This window comes from Excalfactoria chinensis, chromosome 1 (genome assembly GCF_039878825.1).
Source record: "Excalfactoria chinensis isolate bCotChi1 chromosome 1, bCotChi1.hap2, whole genome shotgun sequence".
NCBI lineage: Eukaryota > Metazoa > Chordata > Aves > Galliformes > Phasianidae > Excalfactoria > Excalfactoria chinensis.
In genome coordinates this window covers 162,883,918-162,908,346 of record NC_092825.1, presented here as the reverse complement: position 1 = coordinate 162,908,346, position 24,429 = coordinate 162,883,918, and the positions used below count along the sequence as shown (strand labels likewise).

The 24,429-nt window shown below is 41.4% G+C and overlaps 1 protein-coding gene across 1 annotated transcript in view; it reads right to left on the bottom strand.

Moving 5' to 3' along the window:
* STARD13 (StAR related lipid transfer domain containing 13) overlaps nt 1-24,429 on the bottom strand; it is a 281,949-nt gene that overhangs the window by 209,018 nt on the left and 48,502 nt on the right. The window contains exon 3 of the mRNA XM_072361572.1: nt 2,753-2,899. Coding sequence (XP_072217673.1) covers nt 2,753-2,899 — 147 coding nt within the window. The remainder of the gene's footprint in view (nt 1-2,752; nt 2,900-24,429) is intronic.

Below are 24,429 nucleotides of genomic sequence, written 5' to 3'. Positions count from 1 at the left end.
CCTGGAGAGACCTCAATGCAGCATTCTAGGGCTTGAAGAGAGCTTATCAACAGAAGGGAGACTGACATTTTACATAGGCTAAAAGGGGAATGATTTAAACTAAAAACGGGGAGATGTAGTTTAGATATTGGGAGGAAATTATTTACTCAGAGGGTGCTAAGGCACTGGACAGGCTGTCATAAAAAGGTGAAAAATCCATCAGTAGAAAATATACCGACTCATTAAATGAACCCAGTGATTAAACTATGAATGTATACCTCAGATATAACATTTGCCATTCTAAACAAATACAGTCATCTTTTTAATATTGCTCACACCAAAGAGACCAATTCTGGGAGCAACAGTGCCAGCAAACACTTTGCCACTTGTGTAGTAGTCACCTACTTCTGAGAACTTGGATCTGCAAGTAGGCCTTACATTTGTGAATGCTTCTCCTCAGAGATCATTGTTAGAATCGTTTCTCATTTCAATTCCTACTTCAGATAGTGAAAATAGGAAAAAAACATGAAGAATTCGTAATTAATAACATAGTTGCTAGTAAACATATGTTTGAAATAGACCTCCTTCCTATTCGAGTTTCATTGTGAATTAAGAGTAAAACATCTAACAAAACAAATTTTATGCTATATAAAGAAATATGGACCAAGAGAGATGGATTGATAAAAGTTGTTTATGTAACCTGTACAAAACCTCTAGGTTTGTTTTCTATTTTCCTTGCTGCAACTGTTGTTTTGAGATTTCCCAAATTCAGTTTCTTCATATTAAACTCATGGGGAGGTTTAGGAGGATGCATTACTCTATTACAGAATTGTAGGGGTTGAAACAGACCTCTGGAGGTCATCTAGTCTGTCTTCAAACAGGTTCCCTAGGTTAAACACAAAAGCATCCAGGTGGGTTTTGAATATCGCAGGAGAAGATTCCACCAGTTTTCTTGGCAACTTGTTCCACCACCTCTCTTGGCAGCTTGTTTCAGTGCTCCGCCACTTTCACAGTAAAAAAAGTTTCTTTTCACATGTTTATATAGAATTCCATGTGTTCCAGTTCATGCTTATTGCCCCTTGTCCAGTCATTGGGCATCACCAAAAAGAGCATGGGCCCATTCTCTTGACTCTCACCCATGAGATGTTTATAAGAACGTGTTGATAAAATCCCATCCCAGTCCTCTCCACGTTGAACAGCCCCAGGTCTCTCAGCCTGTCCTCATAAGGGAGATGCTGCAGGACTTTAACCACCTTTGTAGCCCTCCACTGGACTATGTCTATAAGTTCCCTGTCTTGAACTGAGGAGCCAGAACTGGATGCGATACTTCACATATGGCTTCACCAGATCAGACAATCTCCCCCAAACTGCTGGCCATGACAGGGTACCATTTACCTTCTTGGCCACAATGGCACTAAGGTCAACTCACTTCAAGGCAACTAACTCTTAGGTGTTTAAATTAGGGTAGATGATTCACTTACTCAGAAATTATTTGATTACAAATACCTTTGCCTAACCAAACTGGTTTTTGCCTTAAGAGAACAGACACAGTCATAAAGTCACAGGTGTCTGGATCACCAGTTAACAAAATCTGACTGGCTCACAAAGGGAAGTGCATGAACTCTGGTGGCTTAGATCCCTCTTTCAGGCAGAAAACCTGAATACATTGCCATGGCATTTTGACAGAAGCCACTGAGCAGTTTCCTACAAGAACACAGGATATTGTCCATTAGCAGATGTGCAAGCTGAGATAAGGGAGAAATGAAATGAATTTAGCTGGAAAAAGCTGGTTCTGGCTTACAAAAAGACATACAAAAAGAAAGAAATGAGGGACAAGCACAACAATTTTCTAACACTATCACTGCAGAATATGGAAAAGCATACTGCAAATACAGCACTGAAAGATGCAGGATTCTGAACTTCCCAGCCTGAGGGACACCGTGACCTGCACAGATGTTTACTTAGGGGATTTATTTTTACAAAACATAGCAGCAGTGATGGGAAAAGCATTCAAACAAGCACAATTTCCAGGAATTTCATGCCAGCACCAACATGTGGAGCTGCAAATCCAAACAACTCTATCTTAAGAACTGATTTTAATCACGGGCTAAAGCAGAGAACAAACACTCCTACTTCTCACACTGTTCCTTCTCCAGTTACTCATTTCTATAAAACCAAAAAACCAACAAACCAAAAAACCAAAACAACTTGCTTGTTAAAAAAAACGCTCAAATTATATTATTCCTTCTTAATCCAATTTGCCTTCAAAATAAGAGCTTCGGTAACTGTTTGCCTTAATGGACAAAACTTGCCACCATAAAGTATCCTTAAACACAGGAATGCATCTCTAAAACAAAAAATACTAATTTAACTCTTAATGAAGATACCTTGTGTCTTCCTTGCTTTTGTTCCTTCACATAAATATTACATGTGTAAATACACTGCAACTTTCAATTTCACAGTATTCTACCTTAAGAAACTATGTCAAATGCAATCATCGAGAGACACATTCCCCCTAAAAAGTAGCTTTAAAATTTTAGGCCATGTTGACAGAAAACCTACAAGTCAATTCCTGTGACACTTCAGTTTATCTGACCCGTAGCTGTCCAAGCAGCTCAGAATGTTTTGTTATTAAGTCAGAACTCTAACCTTCTTCATCCTTGAAACTAACCTCCTCAACTTATCCAGAAACACAAGGAGATCTGAAAACTATTATTTGACCAACATCTGACAGCTAATGTTAGAAAATGTGTCTTATGACACACATTCTTACCAGTTGTTTGTGCCTTGTGGTAGAAAGAGTACTGGAGGGAGATGAGCTAGCACTCAGAGCTTCTTCGATATCTAAATTCAGCTGCTCCAGTTTCTTCATAAGACATGACATAGAGTCCGACCATTCCGATCTTGTTTCTGATTGGGTCTAAAAGAAATCAAATACACATTAAATCATAACGCATTCAAGCTTTTTGTGGCTTGAAGACTCATTTTTCTGTCTGGAAGAAAGCTAACCAGCATTTTCTGTCTATGGGTATCTCTCTCCATTTAGAAATCTTCAATTACTGCTCCACTTCTGTTGAAACATATTCATTGCTGCTCCCCATACTCAAGTGATCACACTCCACTTCTGCACATCTGAATGGCTTTCTAACACTACATCTTGAGTGAGTTACTGCCAGCTCAAACTAAGCATAACCAAGACCAAGAACCAAAATAACTTTAATGTCTTCTCTTAGGCTGTTTCTACTTTAGCACCTTCACTGATTGCATACTATCAATAAGGATCAGAAGACTGAAAGTTATCATGTACACAGCATTTTATTCCTTCCTATGAATCCAGACTAAGTCTTGCAGCTTTCTTCTGCCTATTCATTAAGAAAATTTGCCTGGATGTTCAAAACACTTTCACAGGAGCACACAGAATCAGAGAACTTTAGAGGTTGGAAGGGACCTCTGAAGATCGAGTCCAACCCCCTGCTAGAGTAGGTTCACTATAGCAGGTTGCACAGGTAGGCATCCAGATGGGTCTTGAATATAGAAAGAAACAACACAGCTTCTCTGGGCAGCATGTTCCAGGGTTCCGTCACTCTCATAGTAAAGAAGTTCTTTGTGTGGGACTTACTGTGTCCCAGTTTCTGCCCATTACCCCTTCTCAATCACTTTGTGTTTTCATGCATACATTTTCTCTTTTCATCTAAACTGATTCACCAAGTAAAGGAAACTTTAAATGACTGCAGTGCAACTGTCGGAAATACTTTTATTTTCCTTAGTTCAAAAAGTCCCTTCTAGTGACTCCATTGAGCATTTTCTAATGGACATACTCCCACTGAGCACCTTCTCGGGGACATGGTTTTGTGGGCCTGCTGGTGATGGGCTGACAGTTGGACTAGATGGTCTTAGTGGTCTTTTCTCATCTTAATGATTCTATGATTCTACGGTTCTCATAGCAATCCCTGTGCACGCTGCTGCATTACCATTTTCCTCACTGAAGACACTTCTAAAGATTCATAAGAAAAGTAGCAACAATGACCTCCCTGTCACCATGGGCAGCTACAGGGCCACTCATTAGTCACTGTTTCGAAGTTTCTTTAGTTCTTTCATCCCTCTTACTTCCATAAACATCACATATTTTTGCACAGAGGATCATGTTATAATAGCCAATCCTAATGGTCTGAGCATACAAACAATAATATTACATGACCATTCTGACATTCTGATCATAAAAGCATCATTACAAGGGTCCACAATACCTGGCGGAGCTAGAATAATATTGTTTTCCATCTCATCTGACAAAACTTTGTGATTTGTTTCCTCATGAGGATTAAGCAAGCAGAACCCAAAGAAAGCTGTAATTTGCTCACTATGGTAGAACAAAGTGTTACAGATAGAATCCATGAGGCTCATTTCAGTATTACACTGTCACAATATCTAATTTCTAATAGAACTGCATGTCTGCACCACAATAACTACACATAAGACCCCAGTCCTTCAGTCACCTTGTCCCACGTGACCAACAGAAGCATGTCCCCTTCAGTGCGGCTGGCATTCTTTTAGCAGACATTCCTTTGAAAAACATTAAATTAAGTATTCTGTTCTTAATTTTACAAACATTTCTGATTTTTTATTTATTTTTTTTAATGAACTCTAACTGAATATTCTTCCTGAAATGCCATTAAAAGTATTAACCTCTATTTTAACTTTGTAGCTATTAAAATTACTGAAACAGATTAAATAATTACTTCTCAGTGTCTTCCCAAATATCTTAAGGTAAAATACAGGGTGTTCCACAGAATATGAGTATTGAAAGACACTCAACATGTAGAATCCTTCCTTAGTGAGATGAACTTATATGGGAAATGTGTTGATGCATCACTACAGCACTCATTTCTAAACAAGTTAAGGTTCTACATTTTCCTGTGGTTATACTTCCTCAAGAACTGATCTTTCCAATACTAAAGAATGCTCAAAAAACATCCCCAAACTAACTCAGCAAAAATGAATGTAGAAAGTCTGTCAAAAATAAATAGGAAGGCTCTGGTTGTCAAAGCTGTTAAAATGCAGTTTAACAAAGGGAGCATGAAGAATGTAGTTTCTTAGCAGTGGTAAACAATTCCGGGGGAGCAATCACATACAAAAATGAATGTAATGTGTTTTGACTTCAGTGAGCTATGCAAAAATTGTATGTGGTAGGTAACAAACATAGGAAGTTGTATTAGGAATTTTTAGTTTTCAGATCATTAAAAAGTATGAGAGATTTACACAAGTGCAAACTGTAATTGCAGTATTTCAGTGGTTTGGAGAAGCATCTCAATAATTTAGAATTTTCCATTAAAAAATGCAAAGATGGAAAATCATGGAGAGACTGAGAAAGGCTTAAGAGTAATTCCGATGAAGATTCCAAGTGCATGTAATAATTCATGTATGAGATATAACGTTACAGTGAACAATACAGATCCATTGAGAGGCACATTCGGCTGTTGCCTTGACAAACATAACTACTGGACCAATACTTTCAGCATTCATCAGTACTCTGCAGCATTTCTGAAGGAGTCATCCTCCCCTCTCTTTTTTTTATATTTCTTCTTTTACAGTAGCAGAACTCAAACCATGGTTATTTCTTAAAAATTCAAGTTCTGTAGAGTTTCCCCATACTATAACTCTCCTATTTTTCTCCATTAAGTTCCATTAAGTTCCTAGTTCAGTACGGTTCTATATTGTGTTTACCGAATCAAGGGGATGAGGAAAAAGATGGGTTTTCATTATCCTTCGAGATAAAGCTAAACGGGCCTACTTAACAAATACCATTGACTAATTGGAAATCCAGCACAAAAGTGCCACTTGGAATAAATGCTGATTGGCTACGTATTTCAAAGGTTGCCTGAAATTCCTGTTGAAACATGATGCTACTTACATTCAGAAATATACAGCTCACACAGTAGGACTTCCAACAAGAGAATAAATTCTGCTTAATCCATTCAGGAGGAACATAACCCCTCAGTGTTTCGCCCCGGGAACTGGGCTGGATGCAATAGAAACACTCCGAATTTCAGAGTATCCTGTCCATGGCAACTGCAGAGGCAGTGGGGTCAGAGCACTGGAAGGTTTTGTATCTTGCCCGTCAGGAGGGAAAAAATGGGAGTCAAAAGTATCTAATAATGGTGAGCCTTTTTATTCAGTTTCTCTCCCTTAAAAAGTGCACAGGGAGAAAACTCCTTTCCTATACTTTCAAGGCCTCCTTTATTTGTTGGAATCACTCACTGAGCACGGGAATACTGTCTGAAGAACCTGCAAAGTTTAGAGACAGAAATGCATTACAGGAATATTTTTTATATGTTACATGTTGGACGACTCCGGGCAGATGAACAGTACTAGAAAATAAGACCAAATAATCCCTTGTTAAATGTTTTTTTCAAGGTAGAGTGACCTTGTCTGTAAAGCCTATGATATATTAAGCAGAGAATGACATGTTGTTCTTGAATGTGAACTGCTCTATCAAGTGGATTTCTCAAGTTCCATGTACTTTTCTACACAATAGGAAGATGAAAAACATAAAACAAAGAAGTATTAATCTCTGTGCTAAATACATAACTAAGTGATAAACACTTCCTTAAACTTCAAGCAGTTATTACTGCAGGTGTTACACTTCAGATAGCTATTGACAAGACACTTGTAGTGAACAGCCTAACTTAAATTCTAGTTATAGGTTGCTGGATCCTCCTGCAGTCACAACTAGTTTTTGAACAGCAACCTCGAGGTTTTTGTTGCACATACTTTCATATCCAGAATTTGTGTTCACATACATAGATGAAATTTCATTGCTACCAATAACAAACTACAAAGGTAACAACTGTGTACACGATAATAGTCCATTATCTAAACAATTATTTGTTCATTTCCTAGATTCAGAAGTAAATACATTCCAGACATTCAACTATTTGTGTCTTTTAGGACCAAAGGCTTCTGCACTCTGTTTCTCAGCTTTCAAGTGATCTTCACTGATCTTATTCAGCAAAAAAACGTCTATGATAAAAAGCGCATCTGTTTCAATGTTTTGCTCATGAAGCTTGTTGCAATAGGCATAATAGCTGACAGCAAATCTAAATTTAAACTGAAAGAATGTGGCAAAAATGAACAAGTCCATATAGAACACTCAGGGGTCAGGGTTAACCTCGCTGCCAGACCTCATCATATACTGGAAGCAGCAGGGCTTCCAAGGGAAGGGCTATGAGAAAATTACACAACTCTAAATTTAATCTGATAACATGTGGCTTTTGCCTCAGATCCATTCAATAGGCCCAATTGTTCTGATAATTAATGCATTGTAAAACTTCCAGTGATAAATTACTAACCTCTACATATAAAAATACCAGCGCTGTTTAACCCTCCTCCCTAACGTTAAATCAGTTTAGATAAAATTCTCTCTGATGTACAGGCTAGATCCACAAAGAATGATTTTGTGGAAGAATTGCAGAGACCAAATACCACATTTCGCTCTCACTGAACTGATGGGGCTCCTCTGTTCTCAAAAGAAGTTCTGTATAAAAGGTCACAACCACTGGTGGCTTTGCCTACAGGGGCTGGGGAAGGAAGCCAGATTGGAACAGTATAAATAATCTTTCAGGAAAAAAAAAAGAGGTGTGTAGAATACAAAGGACTCTTATTCTCAACATAGGCTTATGTATGCCTTCTATATTGAAGGTTAAATATTTCAAAGAGAATTTGCCTTGTATCTCACTATAGCATTGCTTAAATATTTACAGAGCCTTTAGATGGACAACTGTGTACCACCTTCCTCCCGGAAGGCAGGTAAATAAACTCTGCAGTTAGCAGCCTTTCCACTTCTAACAATAGTAACGCTAACCATCAGAAATGACCAGAGAACGTCTCTTCAGCCTCTCAAGTTAGTAAGGAAAACCACATGCACAGCTAAGCTAGATCCTTCTTAACACTCAAGTACTGAAGCACTCAGCTAAGATGGGCTAACGGGATCTCAGAAGTCTTCCCAAAGTAAAGGTACATGAATACTGATATGAACATAGAGTTAATTTAATCTGTTTCAAGGAAAAATCTTTTACAGAACTAAGATTTCCCCCCCAGACTATGATGTTTACACATCATAAATATGGCTGCATGAGGAACTTTGTCTTCCTTCTTTCCAGTTGCTCCTTCCCTTCTACTTTTTGTTTTTCAGATGTATGGCTATTTAAAGAGACACTTAGTTGTGACACAAGCCATATATGAGTGAACCTGATCAGACTTCCAGGAGGTTTGATGTTTTAGAGCTCCAGTTTGTGATTGAAATACATTTTCTCCTTTCACTAAGCTTAGCCGTGCATTTCTATAATCTACATATTTGTGTTCTAGTTAACTATTAGCTGTGTCTTTCAGAATGAACATAGTACAATATATAGAAAATATAAATATGATAGAAAAATAGTGTGGAAATATTAACTTCAAGACATAGAACAATAAACCAATTTAAAAAAAAACTATCTTATAAAAAGTGCAAAACAAGAATGAAAAGGGAACCCAGAGATGTGGTACTATGTGAAAATAACACAACTCGTTTCTACTATTGGTCTTTTTCAAGGCAAATTAACATATGCTCAGAAACAGACTCACTGATGTTTTCTTAACAGCTCTTTCTCTCACAGAGAATTGGACTGATCTCCCACGATCAGGTGACCAGCCTAATGGATGAGGGAAAGGCTGTGGATGTAGTGTATCTATACTTTAGTAAAGCCTCTGATACAGTCTCCCACAGTATTCTCCTGGACAAGTAGGCAGACCATGGCTTGGACAGCTGTATTCTTCACTGAGTAAGAAACTGGATGGAGGGCCAACGACAAACAGTGGTGGTGAATAGAGTTAAATCCAGCTAGTCACTAGTGGTGTTCCCCAGAGGTTGGTATTGGGCCCGGCCCTGTTAAATATCTTTATCAGTGATTTGGACAATGGGATTGAATGGACCCTCAATAAGTTTGCAGGTGACACCAAGTTGGGAGGAAACATTAACCTCCTTGCGAGTGGGAAGACCCTGAAAAGGGACCTGGACAGGCTGGATCACTGGGCTGAGGCCAGTGGGCTGAAGGTTAAGAAGAACATATACCAGCTCCAACACTTTGCTCACAATAACCCCAGGCAATGTTGCAGGCTTGGGACAGAGTGGCTGGAAGACTGTGAGGAGAAAGAGGATCCGGGGATGTTAGTTGATGGCTGGTGAAGTGTAAGCCAGCAGTATGTCCAGGAAGCCAAGAAGGCCAACGGCATCCTGGCCTGTATCAGAAATAGTGCAGCCAGCAGGAACAGGGAGGTGATTGTCCCTCTGTACTCAGCTCTGGTGAGGCTGCATCCTGAGTAGATGAAGAATTTACGGATGCAATTTGGTGAGCATGGCAGTAGTAGGATTATGGTTGAACAAGACAATCTTAGAGGTCTCTTCCAAGCTTCATGGTTCTATAATTTTACGATTCTCATTTAAAAACTCTCAACATATAATGCCATGTAGTTACTTAAAATAAATAAATAATTTAAAAAAAAAAAATCCAATTCAGCTTTGCTCAATTAAAACCCTATTTTTCACTTTCCCAGTTCTAACACCTTCTAACAAATAATGGTGTCAGGAAACACCAAATTTCACAAGCAGGCTGTCTGACCAGCCCGCACTGCTGACACAAACCACAGAACCCGCATCAGACAAACTGTCTTAATTGACATCTGCTCCTACTTCAACATACTAACTTATCATCTTGGGTTATCCCATCTTCAGCTGCTCAGAACAGATGACAGTTCATCATTTATCTACCCTACCACTTCCTTCCCTGAAAGAGGTGAGGAAGTGAACTATACTTCTTGCAACCCAAATGCACCTGCTGTATTGCAGTAGTCAAATTCTTTACCCACTCAGTTGCATTGGGCTTGCCCCCTTCTGCAACAGTGGCTTTATCTGAATATCACAACCAGTGATCATGAGCATCAAAACAGTTTACATACATAGGTATTTAGAGATTAATTTAACTTCACTAAACATAATTAACTTCAAAATATTGTAACTCATACTATGAAAAAATTAGCTAACTCATATAATCACAGAATCATAGAACGACCTGGGTTGAAAAGGACCATAATGATCATATAGTTTCAACCTCGTGCTATGTGCAGGGTTGCCAACCACCAGACCAGGCTGCCTGGAGCCACATCCAGCCTGGCCTTGAATGCCTCCAGGGATGGGGCATCCACAGCCTCCTTGGGCAACCTGTTCAGTGCGTCACCACCCTCTGTGTGAAAAACTTCCTCCTAATATCTAACCTAAACGTCCCCTGTCTCCATTCCCCCTTGTCCTATCACTAGCCTGTTTATAGCTTCCTGCAGTATATCTTGACAGTGTTTGAGAATGGGTTTCACAAAAGCCGAAGGGTCTCACAGCACTAAATACATAAGTTATAAAAAGTAAGAAGTAACGTACAGCATTTAGAGTTGCACTTACAAGCTATATTTTCTAAGGCCATCTGTTAATTTTATTTTGTAAAGTGTATCTTTTAATAAACCATCAGGATGTAGAAGAGCTTGGCTTAGCCCCATCTTTTGCCTAATGCGTTTTATATCCAACATTTTAAAAATAAGCCAAGAGAAGAACAGTGTAATTTTAATCCTGGCTGTGCAGGAAGTTCCTCCTCTTTTTCCAGACAAAGTGAAAACAAACACAACTGAACTTCTTTACTGGTTATGGCACCTAGATTGATGGGAACAGAGCAGAAGAGTTTCCACTTTGGTAAGACTAGTATGCTGTCCTACAAGCAAGACGTAATTCCCAAGCTACACAGAAGAGATGATTCCATCACACATCTCTCTTATTTGTCCAACAGGTCTTTAAATATTTTTGCACAGAGGTACAAAAGAACCTACGCCCATAACCATTTATAATCAGAAACTCTTGCAGGAGGTTCAAAGACATGAGCCTATATTTTCAAGCAGTTGAGAAATCTGAACTCTTCAGAGGAAGATAAACCATTACACCCCGGAAGACAGAAATACAGCACTTCCTTTTACACATAAAGCAGCAGCCACCACTGCATTTCTGAAGAGATTCATCTTGGGATATACACGCAGGCTGTATGTTCACCAGAGTGATTCAGAGTAATCAGTCCCACCAAGTGCAGCTTCCCAGTCAAGATTAGCATCAGGAACAGCATCCAGCTCTTAGTCCTATCCTGAATTACTCAATTCTGACACAATACAGGAAAAATAAGCAAGTAGCCTTAAATTGAGAAAACAGAACAGAAAATAATATAGATTCATAGAATCACAAGGTTGGAAAGGACCTATACGATCATCATAATATAAAAACTCAGACTCTATAAAGGCATGGCTGGCCTAATAGACATTCTCAAGTAGTGTCTAGAAGGTGATGCCTGAAGAAAGGGTGTAAAAACTGCAGAAATAAACAGGCGTTTCATATGAGATGCTCTGCCAGCTTTCACTGCTAAAACAGTGGACAGAAAATGGAATAGAACTGTTGCGTCAAGCAGCCACATTCTGCCTGTGTCCTATATTTTTCCAAATTCAATCAAAACACGGAAAAAAATCAATGTAGCTCTGAATACAGTCTCAGATCATAGCCACCAAAACATGACAAGCAGAGCTCTTCCATTAAGACATTTTCCTCTAGACACCCACACTACAAAATGCTTCAAGGTCCACTGTGTACTCTGAAACCTCCCATCTTCTACTAAACATGAGCATAGCCTGAGCGAGGTATAGCAATTCAGAAATAAAACACTGTTCTGATTTGATTTTTTGAAATAAAATTTGAGGTCTGTTAAATAAATGGCCTAGTCTAAATGCTAGATGCAAATAGATATAGCAAATAAATGCTGCAGTCTGATCTCAGCAAACAACAGGACAATTCAATCTCAATACAGTGAGTAAGGAGAAAAAAATATCTTTTCTCCAAAGACTGAATTGCTGCTACCTCTGTAGAAGTGCCTTTGCAGCCAAGAAGGCCAATGGTATCCTGGGGTACATTAAGAAAAGTGTGGCCAACAGGTTGAGGGAAGTGATCCTCCTGTTCTACTCTGCCCTGGTGAGACCACATCTGGAGCACTGTGTCCAGTTCTGGGCTCCCCTATTCAAGAAAGATGGGGAACTACTGGAGATAATCCAGTGGAAGGCCACAAAGATGGTTAGAGGCCTGGAGCATTTCTGTTATGAGAGACCAGGGGCTGTTCAGTCTGGAGAAGACTGAGATCTTATCAGTACTTATAAATATCTAATGGACTAGTGTAAAGAGAACGGAGCTGTGTTCTTTTTGGTGTGCCTAGCAACAGGACAAGGGGCAATGGGCACAAACTGGAACATAGGGTGTTCCATCTGAACAAGAGAAAAACATGCTTATTGTGAAGGTGACAGAGCACTGGAACAGCTGCCCAGAGATGCAGTGGAGTGTCCTCTACTCAAAACTTGATTGGATGCTTCCCTGTATAACCTACTCTAGGGAACCTGCTTTAGCAGGACACTGGACTAGATGATCTCCAGGGATCCCTCTCAACCCCTGTGATTCTGTGGGCTTGTAGCTTTCACATGCTAGTAAGATTTAAAGCTCTAATGCTGTGCTTGCATGTTAGATTAGGTCCTCCTTACACTAAAATAAGAATATTATTATGCAGACATGATGCACCCTCACCAAATCCTTGTTCTTTCCCTTTCTATGTGGAAATGAGAACTACTGCTCCACTATTGAGAATGACTCCAATTTGAAAGAGTGTAGGGAAGACAATTACCTATGTGGAGCCCTTGGGGGCCTCCCCTCATGTCACGACCACATCAGACACTAAAATCTACCCTCGTGATTCTATGATTCTAAGTGGTGTAGAGTTTGTCCCTTCTTGGAGACCAGTTAACTCCAAAGTTACATGAAAAGGGAAATGCTTGAAGAACATTGGCTAAAATATAACGTATAGAAAATATCAACATAAATAAAATGGATAGTGGTAGGCTAATATTACTGAAAATAGTTTAATTCCCCATGTAACAGTCAGGCGATGTCAGACATAAATCCTGTAAAGGGTAAACTTTGGGAAAAGTCACTGTCTTAGTTTTGGCTGGGATGGAATAGTTTCCTGTGATGCTACGTTTTGGTTCTAGGAGAAAAACAATGCTGATAACACAGTGATGTTTACAGTTGCCGTTAAGCAGTGCTGTACAGAGCCAAGGCCATTTGCAGGGAAGGGCCCAAGGAGCTGGGAGAGAACAGAATGAGGACAGCTGACTTACAGTGGCCAAAGGGATATTCTATACCAGATGACATCATGGGGAAGGAGTTCTGAAGGTGGTGGGTGTTCATCTTCCACTTCTGCTCGCTGGGCATTGGTTGGGGGGCAGTGAGCATGTGCACCACTTCTTATATACATTCACACATATATATTTATAGTCATAACTATTGTCCTTTTTCTTTTCTTTATCTTAGTAAATATCTTTATCTCAATCCATGATTTCTACTCTTTTTCCATTCTCTGCCCCATCCCACTGGGAGGGGGGGAAGTGAGTGAAAGAATGCGTGGTGCTTAGCCACCTGCTGGGTTAAACCACAACATTCCAATAGGCATCACTGAAGCATGGAAGCACAGAGCTGGAGAGTGAGCAAATCAAGCTGCTGCACGGCACACCCTGATCTGGGGCAGGGCAAACACCACTCCCACTCAGCAACCTGAGCTAACAGGAGTGCCCTGCTAAGCTGCAGCGGGGGCACCAGGGAACAGTCACTAGTATGGGCTTTATTTCACTCGCTTCTGCTACATTTAAAGCAGGTTCTTGTTCTCTACTTATACAACAGTAACTATAACTAGCAAAACAGCTGAATTCAGCAAGGATTTGTCTACTTGCTCCGTACACTCAGCTCCAGCATCCCCCTCCCCCCCAATAAAACCCCCAAAAACAGGGTAGAAATGATGCTCTTTCCAAGATTTACATTCACTCATGTGGTCCTGAAAAATTTAGCATTGTTCTCTGTCCAAAAGATCTCACAATCCACTGCTGAAAAGATACTCAGGTTAACAAGGTGCTCTTAAGACAAAATCAGACATTAGTAGGGAAAATACATAATCGAAGGCACGCTCTTGAATTAAGGAGTACTGAAAGACAAAGCTTAGCAAAAGAGAATCTCTGGTGGCCTCGCAATATGTGGTGATAAGAAAAATGACAATGTGAATTATGACAAAAAACAGCAGAAAACTGAACAGATGTGAACCTCCTCAACTATATCCTGATTTCATCCATCTAAGGGAGCCCGTTAATCTCAGGCCTACAAACGTAGCTAGGCTCAGTTCCTTGATCTCCAGTGGAAGCTCAGCACCCAGGTGCCTGTTTTAACTGCAAAGCCTTAGCATTATCCAAGCACAAACTGAATGTAATCTTTGGATTTGCTGTGAGGTGTGTACTGATATGTTTCAACACACAAAATAACAGTAATAAAAAAAGTGTCTCTGTCTAAAAATGGTTGAAAATTTCTGTGCGTTTCCATCGGGTAGGGTTGATAGAATTGCTGGAGTTGGAAGAGACCTTTTAAAGGTCACTTGGTGGAGTGGGGACAGGCCTGACTGCACCAGCAGCTCCTGCAGCCCTTCACACACACACAGTACTGGGGCCCAACCCACTCACAGGCAGCACAAAGACTTCTCCACAAGCCATACTGTTAAGAAAGAACAAAGAACTGATTTTACACTTCAGATAAAAAGCAATTTATTAACACTACGAAGCACAGGCCGCCAGGTTTCACACAGGTCCCCCCAATACTTAGCTCTTAACAACTAGTTTTGCTACAGTATACTTAAAAACAGATCTCCTTTCCTCATTCTTTGCACAGGGAAGCTGTATCCTAGCAGTTACGGCGGAGCAGGCCATGCTGTCGGCACCCCCTGACCAAACGGAGCTGAAGGCAGCGAGGCGGGAGGGCCCAGAGGCCGCTTTACCGCCCTACGCGGGCGCCGTGCCCAAGCGGGCCGTGAGGCGGGCGGTCAGCCCCTCCCCCTCGCAGCCGCCATGCCGGCAGCGACACCGCCGTCAGCCCGCGGCAGAGAGGGAGAAGCGGACGGCCCCGGCCGTGGCTGCGTGAAAGCAAAATGGCGGCGCGGGGCAGCTGAGAGGCCGCCCGCCCCGCTGAGAGGCTTCCCGCCCTCCCCGCCAACAATGGCCGCCGCCCGCGCGCAGCCAGAGCCCGCCCTTTGCAGAAGCTCGCGCTGTGGAAGAAGGACGCGGCGGGGAGGGCACGGCGGGACGGGCGCCGCCCAGCCTCGACCAGCGCCCCGAGCTGCGCGCGCAGCGCCGCCCGCTTCCTCTTCTTCCGCTCCCCGCCCCTGGCTCCGCGCGCACGCGCTGCCGTGACGTGTCCGGCGGGTGGCGGCGGCCGGCGGCTCGCGGGGCGGCAGCGCCACCTGGCGGCCGGCGGCGGAGGGAGGCGGCGGCGGCCCGCGAGCGCGCCCTGACGTCCCGGGCGAGAAGCGCGCTCCCGCCGGCCGCGTGGAGAAGAGCTCGGCCCTGCGAGCGGCTTTCGCTGTGTGCCACGGGCTGGCCGGGCCTCGTCCGTGGGCCTAGAGAGAGCCGATGCCCTCTGCCTGCCGCTCCCCAGCAGCCGGCTGCCGCCCTGAGGCAGATAAGGGCTGGGTTGCAGGCAGTGCCGAGCTGGGCCTGCAGAGGGCGAGGCTGAGCGCCTCAGTCGGGCTCCCGCCCCGCTGTCCTCGGGGCTATGAGCGGCCGGGGCGGCTTGTCGGGCTGCCCGCGCCTCGCCCTGCCAGCAGCTTCCCATCTTCCTGGTCGTGATATGGAAGGCCAAAAAGCTCCTTCGTAACGTGGCTCTTCCATAGAGTCACATTCACGTCAGTTCCCATAGTAAGACCTGCTTCATACAGAGCTTAGGGGATGCTAATTGCTTAGCTATTGCTGATGCCTTTCCTCAGCATCCCATCTGGATTAGGTGAGACTTAATCTGAACAGTGATCTTCAGAAGTATTTCTGCAATGTATGTGCTGGTGCTATGGTAGTCCATCTATGTTGGCTTGTTCCTGCCATACCAGCACTAAGAATGGAAAACGGCACATAACAACTGTGTAGATATATGTCTGAATAGTCCGTACACGGGCAATCCACAGTCTGCTGTAAATAAGACATTAGAATCATCTAATTGTAAAATCACAGTATGACAGGTTGGGAGGGACGTTAAAGATCATCAGGCTCCAACCCCGGGTGGTGGGCAGGATTGCTACCCACCAGATCAGACTGCACAGGATCCCATCCCTGTTGGCTGTGAGAACCTGGAGAGATGAGGCATCCACAGCCTCTTTGGGCAGCCTGTGCCGGGGTCTCACCACCCTCTGAATAAAGAATTTCCTTCTGGATTTCCTGTTAGTTTAAAACCATCCATGCTTTGTCCAGTCACTATCAGACCATGTAAAATATCAGCCTCCCTCCTGTTTATAAGCTCAAGTACTCCTCTGCAGTCTGAACAAGCCCAGCTACCACAGCCTGTCTTTGCAGGACAGGTGCTCCACCCTCTGATCATACACATGGTCCTCCTCCAGACCTGCATCCTTCTGTGTGCTGGAGGCACAATACTCCAAATGAGGCCTCATGAGGGCAGAATAAATAACAGTGATGCAGTTGTGACTGATTCTGCTCAACCGCAGAAAACTCATGTTGAATTGCAGATCTGACTATAGTGGCTTGGTTTCGATGCTCTTTTATGAATAGTAACATCAAAATGGATCATTTCAGACAACCATACATATAAAATTCATCTAAATCCTAATATCTAGGCAGCACTGGCTGGCAGAGGAACAGTGCTGCATTTGACATCAGAAGCTTGCTTGAACCAGTTGATTTGGTGCAGATTACCTCAGTACAGGCATTTTCTTTTGCTAGTGGTAAGACAGAGCTCTACTCAAGTGAGACAAAAAATTAATCAGACTCCTAAGTTTTGGTATAGGTCAAGAAATGAGTGACTAAATAGAGCATTTTCAGAGGGATTTAAGATTTGCTTATTTGGTTTGGCATATTAAAATGAGCCTGACTGGGCAGACTGGAGTGTTTCATTTCTTAATCTTTCTGGTAATACAAGAAGTTTCTTCTTCAAAGTCTTTTATATTTGGGGGCATGCATAGAAGGGACATTGAGGAGGGAGGGAGGAAGAACAGAAACCCTGGACTCTGGAAGCCAAATTCAGGCCATAACCACAGTTCCTTCAGTTAACAGCAATGAAGCCTGGCAAAGCTTCAGATCCAGATTTGGAGGCTCAGCCTTGGCACCACAACACAAATGGCAATGAAGAGAATCTGGTAGAACCAAGAATCAAGGCTGCGAAGCCTAAAGATGTTACAGTACAGCTCCTACTGCCAGGGGATCTTAATTTTAATTGCGGTCTTCTGTCATTTGGTTCAACACAGATGATGATAAATAACCTCCCAGTTTATATTCTTCCATAGTAAATAAAACTCAAACATACTGGAGCTTATCAGTCAAAATACCTTTAAATGTCTTTCATAAATCTGTTCCTTTAATGTTTTCTTTTTCACTTCTGCAGACAGACTTGGCTACTTTATTTTGCTTTTTCTAATGACTCTTTCCTAAGTGTTCATTATCGGAATGTATAGATTTAATTAAAACGTTAAATATATTTTTCCTCAGAGTTTTTTCCATCGCATTATATTCATCCTTACATTTAAAGTAATTATGCTTTAATTATTTGTTTTCTGTTTTTTTTTTACCTGATATCATTAGAGGACAGAGTCGCATCATTCTTACTTGGTGCTTGTTCAAATGCTTAAGAATTTCACCCACTGCGTTTGAATGGAAATGTTCATATATAGTTTCATATATATATATATATATTTATATGGATAGTTTCAAGTCAGTTTGAAAGATGGGAAGAAATATCAGAGAAATCAAACTTCAAAATTTAATCACGTTTTCTGCCTGAATGGACAGAAGAGACTCAAATGACTGCCTGCTATAAGCTAAAGATGACGAGGCATCAGCCCAAAGCACTCCTGAGCAGCTGCCGGTGAGTGTAAGAGTGCTGACTGGCCAGGCAGTGGAAAAACAGCTGTTGTCTGAGCACACAGTGTCAGAATCACAGCAGGTCTGGAGACATCCTTGGCAAAGGGAAATAGAGGAGATGTGGCCAAGTGTGGAGAAAATAGAACCGTGGTGGAAAAACACTGAGAGACGGAGAATGGATGGCGAGCCTGGAGGCTACAGGAAACCAGGGTTTGTTAGTACTGTGGTCATTTTAAGTCTGAAAAACATTTGGGAGCAATTCTTTACTTTTCTGAGACAACCTTTGTGATCACGTTGCAGTGATTAGATTCACTCTGTAGAAACAGGAGGACAATACGTTTTTACTTCTATCCTGAGACACTTGATTTTATTAATGGCATCTTTTCCTTAACAAAGGCCAATTGACCCCTGATCAAGAAACAGAACATATATATATATATTAACTGGGGACACTGGGCTGTTCAGTTCTTGTTTTATGACACCCAACCATACTCTCCTAACTAACAACCCTCTGCTGAATCATGTCCCTGAACACCACATCCAAACAGTTTCTAAGCACATCCAGGGATAGTGACTCAACCACCTCCCTGGGGAGCCTATCCCAGTGCTTAACAACCCTTTCTGTAAAGAAGTTTTTCCTGATATCCAACCTAAACTTACCCTGGTGCAACTTGAGTCCATTTCCCCTCATCCTGTCACCTCTCACCAGTGAGAAGAGACCAACCCTGCTCTGTCTGCAGTCCCCTTCCACATGCTGTTATTTTCTGTCTTATAAGGTGGAAAGAGTCAGGTTGAGGAGACCTACCATTTTTTCCCTGTGCAGCTACTCTCGAATTCACTGAAATTCAATAAAAATTCATCTCTTATGGCCAAGAATCAAGACATGGATGTGGTCAGTTCCTTTTGGAATGCCAGACAGGGAAAAGAGTGTTGGATGAAGAACAGTCACATAAAATAAATTAAAATACGGTTCAAAATAGCTCGCCTTATTGTTTTTCCAGCAGATATCTGAGTCGTTGAAATCTCCCATCAGGATGAGAGCCTACGGGTATGGCACTTCATGCAGCTGATGAAAAAAGGCCTCATCAACAGGCTTCCCTTGATCAGGCAGCCTGTAGTAGACCCCGACCACAGCCCCTAACCTTAACCCACAGGCTCCCTTCCTGTTACTGACAGTGGTGCACAGCAATAGGACAAGGAGCAGTGGCCTAAAACTTGAACATGGGAAGTTCCATATTAATGTGTGAATGAAATTCCTAACACTGAGAGTGATGGAACACTGCAACGTTGTCCAGAGAGGTTGTGGGGTCTCCTATGGAGATATTCAAGACCTGTCTGGACGCCTATCTGTGTGACTGATTGTAGGGGCCCTGCTTCAGCAAGGGGGTTGGACTCCATGAGCTCCAGAGGTCCCTTTCAACTCCTGCAATTCTGTGATTCTGTGAAAAGCATTTTCTGGACACATAAAACACCTTTTTGCCATTACTTCACAAACAATGGAGTCTGGCCGTGCATGTTGGGAACACTGTGAGTTTCCCACTGGGCCTTTTGAATCCATTTGTCTATTTTAGCCATTTATCGCTTTTCCTCAGTGGGATTATTTATCCCTGAAGATAAAACTGTTGAGTCCTTGCAGGGCTCTGATAAATCCTGAAAGCCTCCATTTTGTGTTCTGTGCAGTAGAGATCACACACTTATAAATCAGTTGTGTGAGTTACATGATAGAATTTCAAATAAACATGGCCTATGGAATATTTTTGTATCATAGAAGGAATCTTTTTTGTTTTGTTTTGTTTTTTTTAATCATCTTGTACCTTCCAAAAACAATCTTTTTCCATGTATCTAATGGACCAGTTACTTGTTTTGTTTTAGTAAATCGAGATCACACACAGCAGATAAAAGTACAGCCTGGGGTGAGCTCTGAATCTTGTTGCTTAGCTGCACACTCAGGACAGGCACTGATCTTGGCCAGGCATGTTCATAAAAAACATCTTGTTGCTAACTTCATATTACTATCTGGGCTGGTCTCTTTATTCTTTTGCCTGGTTATTGCATACTTTGTTCCTAGTCCCTGTGTATGCTGTATGTATTACAGAATTATATGAAAACAAGTCACAGTTTTATATTTCCTATAGGGGAATCCCCTACAGGACTGGGGAGGAGTGGCTGGAAAGCTGCCTGATGGAAAGGGACCTTGTTGTACTGACGGACAGTCAGCTGCATACGAGCCAGCTGTGTGCCCAGGTGGCCAAGGCCAATGGCATCCTGGCTTGTATCAGGGATGGTGTAGGGAAGTCATCCTGCCCCTGTACTCAACCTTGGTGAGGCCTCACCTCGAGTACTGTGTTCATTTTTGGGTACCTCAGTACAGAAAAGACATGGAGGTACTGGAGCAGGTCCAAAGAAGGGCAGTGAGGCTTGTGAAGGGATGGAGAATATGCCCTCTTGCTCCCAGCTGAGGGAGCTGGGTCTGTTTAGCCTGGGAAAAAGGAGACTGAGAGGAGACCTTATTGCTCTCTTCCAATATCTGAAAGGCGCTTACAGCGAGAGCAGGGTTGGTCTCTTCTCACTGATGAGAGGTGACAGGATGAGGGGAAATGGACTCAAGTTGCACCAGGGTAAGTTTAGGTTGGATATCAGGAAACACCTTTTTACAGAAAGGGTTGTTAAGCACTGGAATAGGCTCCCCAGGGAGGTGGTTGAGTCACCATCCCTGGATGTGTTTCGAAACTGTTTGGATGTGGTGCTCAGGGACATGATTTAGCAGAGGGTTGTTAGTAGGGTAGTGTGGTCGGGTTGTGGTTGGATTCGATTATCTTTAAGTTCTCTTCCAACCTGAGAAATTCTATGATTCTATGATATTCTGTCACTATTTGTCAAGTTTAGCAGTTCTTTTGATATTTTCTTTCAAGACAGTCAGTCCCTAAGCAAACTGCAAAGGCTTTTATGGGATCCTCGTTACAATCACTTAAATTTCACCATTATACAGTTTAAATAGGAACCATAAATAAATACTGCAAAATGAACAGTAGATTATATAGCACAGCACTGAATACATCATTACAAAGATCAGACTAAGGCCAGGCAACTTTTCTTTGAACACTCAGCATACGTAAGCTGTTCAATCTGTGGAGCTGAACAAAGAATCACAGGCTCAGTTAAGCAAGAAAAAACCTTCAGGATCACCACATCAGGATCATCAACTTGATCTATGGAGTCCCATCACTAAACCACGTCTCTTAGTTGCCACATCTACACATTTCTTATTCCAGACTCAATTTTTGAAATGTTGCATTAAAAGCCTAATTGAGAATTTTAGATACTGCAGAATCTCTCTGTAGAGAGAGTTGAATAATACAGTCCAACAGTTTAATAGATTTCACTGAAGGTAGTTTCTGGAAGAAAAAATGATTCGAATGCAGAAAAATGGCCACAATGTCCCATCCTTTTTATTTCTGGATTCCAAATGGATTCAGATGAGGTTTCTTTGAGGCTGGATTGCAAAGTTCTGAAATAAGTCAAAACTAGGCAAAACTTTTTTGATGATGCACTCATTGTCCAGGAATCTGGGATAGGTAGGAACAGCCTATTTCCATTTTTATTGCAATATAAAATATTCAATAGTTGGAATGATTGTTAAGTAATGTCTTGAGAATGAAGACATTCTCTCCTATGGAAAGTAACTCATTTCCATAGGCCAAGTATGTCATAAAATGAACGCTCAGATCCATCACCCTAAAAATTCTATGAACTCCACTGCATTTTGATTTACTTATTCTTTTTAAGTTTCTCTGAATTTGTTTAAAGACTGGACCTCAGTGTTAGCACAGGTAGCTGGCTGTTTAATAGCTGAATATGTGGCATTGCCAAAATGATTACAGATCTCCTGGCATAGCAAAATATATGATGGAGTCTTTGTTCCCAAAGCAGTACCCAGGATATAGGTCTTTTGCAACAACAAGCTACCATTTAACTGGCATTTCACACGGAGAAGGTCTATCGCTAGAATATTGCTGATTTTATTAGCCAGGTATATGTTATTGAGGCTTCGGAAGTTCCCAGACATTTTTGTGTGTGAGGAAATTTGTAATTCACTTTCTTACTCCTGCTCAAGAACTTTCCCGTATTTGGATATGACATTTTAAAAGATGTTCATTCGGTTATGGTTTCTGGTTTGGTTTGTTTTGGTTTGTTTTCCTATAGTGCGTTTTTATTCTAGACTTCAAAAACATACACAACTTCTCAAAATCCTCACCTATCAGCCAAACCTGTTTGAAAATGAAACTCAACCCATTCCCTCACCTTTCATGCAAGTTCCCACTTTTGCAAGTTGTTCTGCCTACTGCCCATACCAAGGTTTATCCAGAATCTCCATCTGCACTTTGAAGGAACATGTAAATTTCATTGGTACACAGACAAACAGATCTGTACACGTTTACTTTGATTCTTCCCACCTGAGACCCAGTCTGTAATTCTCAGGGCGCCTGTCTCCGTACTTTGGCAGAGGAATGTTGTTCACCCATGCCCTGACTTAGGTAGGGCTGATTTTCTGTTGACTTTTGCTCTACTGCTGTGGACACAGATGAGACGCTCAGATGGTCTCACATTGCACAGATTCGTGATATTTTCAAATATTTGTAAAGGAAAATGCTGATACACCTCTCTTACTTTATGAGCTTGGTGCAACAGTATGTAAATCCTCTTGATGTTTTCTGATGAGCTATTTTCCTGAGGTGGCAGCATGGTGAAGGAGTACTTAAATACACAGCATATAAAGCACTGATGATCTGAAAAAAGTCATCACCCCAGGTACGTTTGGTAACTCTTATTTCCCTTCAGTATAATACATCATTCTGGTTAACTATTTGTTCTCCTGAAGCTTTAAATTTAAATATAAAACATGCATAAATATTTATGAACAGGCAAAAGAAATTTTGTTCCCAGATTCCTGTAATTTTGTAATAGAAATAGCCATACAACTTCTTTCCACAGTAGTAAGATGTACATTCAAACTGACAGCTGCCTCCAATTGTAATAAAAAGTAGGACTAAAGAAACAACCTGTCCTAATGGAAAATTGTTACATGATTAAGAATAGTCGGATTAGAGAGAAATGTTCTTTGTACAAATGCTATGTTTGTTATTAGTGCCTCACAGTTGTGAAACAGACTCTTTCTTTTAAATTAATAACCAGAGACCCTTTCTAAGCTAGCGCTTACCTGACGTTATAATTAAGAATGTGACTGTACAAAGATACATCAGTCCTATCACAGACAAGTCATTCCTCATTTTCTTCCCCGTAACCTGGTCTCTGCTTTCCCTGATCATTGTTAATTTGGCACTTGGCTCTCCTACCTGGGTGGATGTTCCATGTCTGCGTAAGATGAACATAAAGGAGATGATGGTAACGGTATTACTTCCCATGAAGCAGTCATCACACGTTTGTAACCATTCTTCTCTAGTTTTGGAGTTTGTTTGACAGGGTAAAAAGAAGAACAAACCTCCAAAGTATGAGAGGAATGGCATAAGGTGTTTGTGCTTCACTCCAGTATGTTCTTTACTAGTTTTTTAGCTCTTCTATGACTGAATTAGAGACTACTGCAGCATGACTTTCAGATACCTTAAATTCCACCACTGTTCCTGAGCCTCATTAATGAAAACAGGAAAGTACCTCTCAGAGAAGTACTTCAGAGTGGCCAAACGAGTCACTGAGCAGGAATGCACGAGGCATAAGAATTCAGCAGAACTTAAGACATCCAAATGCAAGCTTACTTTGGCAGGCCCAATTACTGGTTGTAAATTGTAGGCTTGACTCCTGCCTTAGTTTGATAATTTAAATTTAATTATCTCAATCTAATTTGAATGAAGTAAATTCATTGTCAAAGACTTATAATGTTCTGACTCCTTTCTCTCTGGATATGATTACTAGATTAAAACACTTACAAGCCAATTAATTAAAAAAAACGTGGCTTTGGATAAATACTTGAGGATTTATCTCTTCTTTCATGTCCGTATCTATTTATCTTCTTGTTTTGCTTCTTTGGTTAATTTCTGGCATTCGTGAAATTGAGAATGACAACATGGGCCAGAATTAGACAAAATGTCAGATGGATACCATGTAATCTTCAACATTACAGGTCAGCAAATTATTCCAGCCTGAATCTGAACTCTCGTGGTCTAAGCTTATACAGCGATTGTCAAACTTGTCACTCAGTAATGATTGTATAATGAGGATAAAATTTACCTAATTGTAGTACAAGGACAGAACAAGCAAATTAATGAAAATAAGTGAATCATCGAGGGAAGAGAAACTGGAAGGACAGATCATCCATCTTCCTGTCAGCAAATCCATTTGTAGACAAAAACGGACAAACATAATCCTGGGAAGCAACTGAACCCAAACAGACAG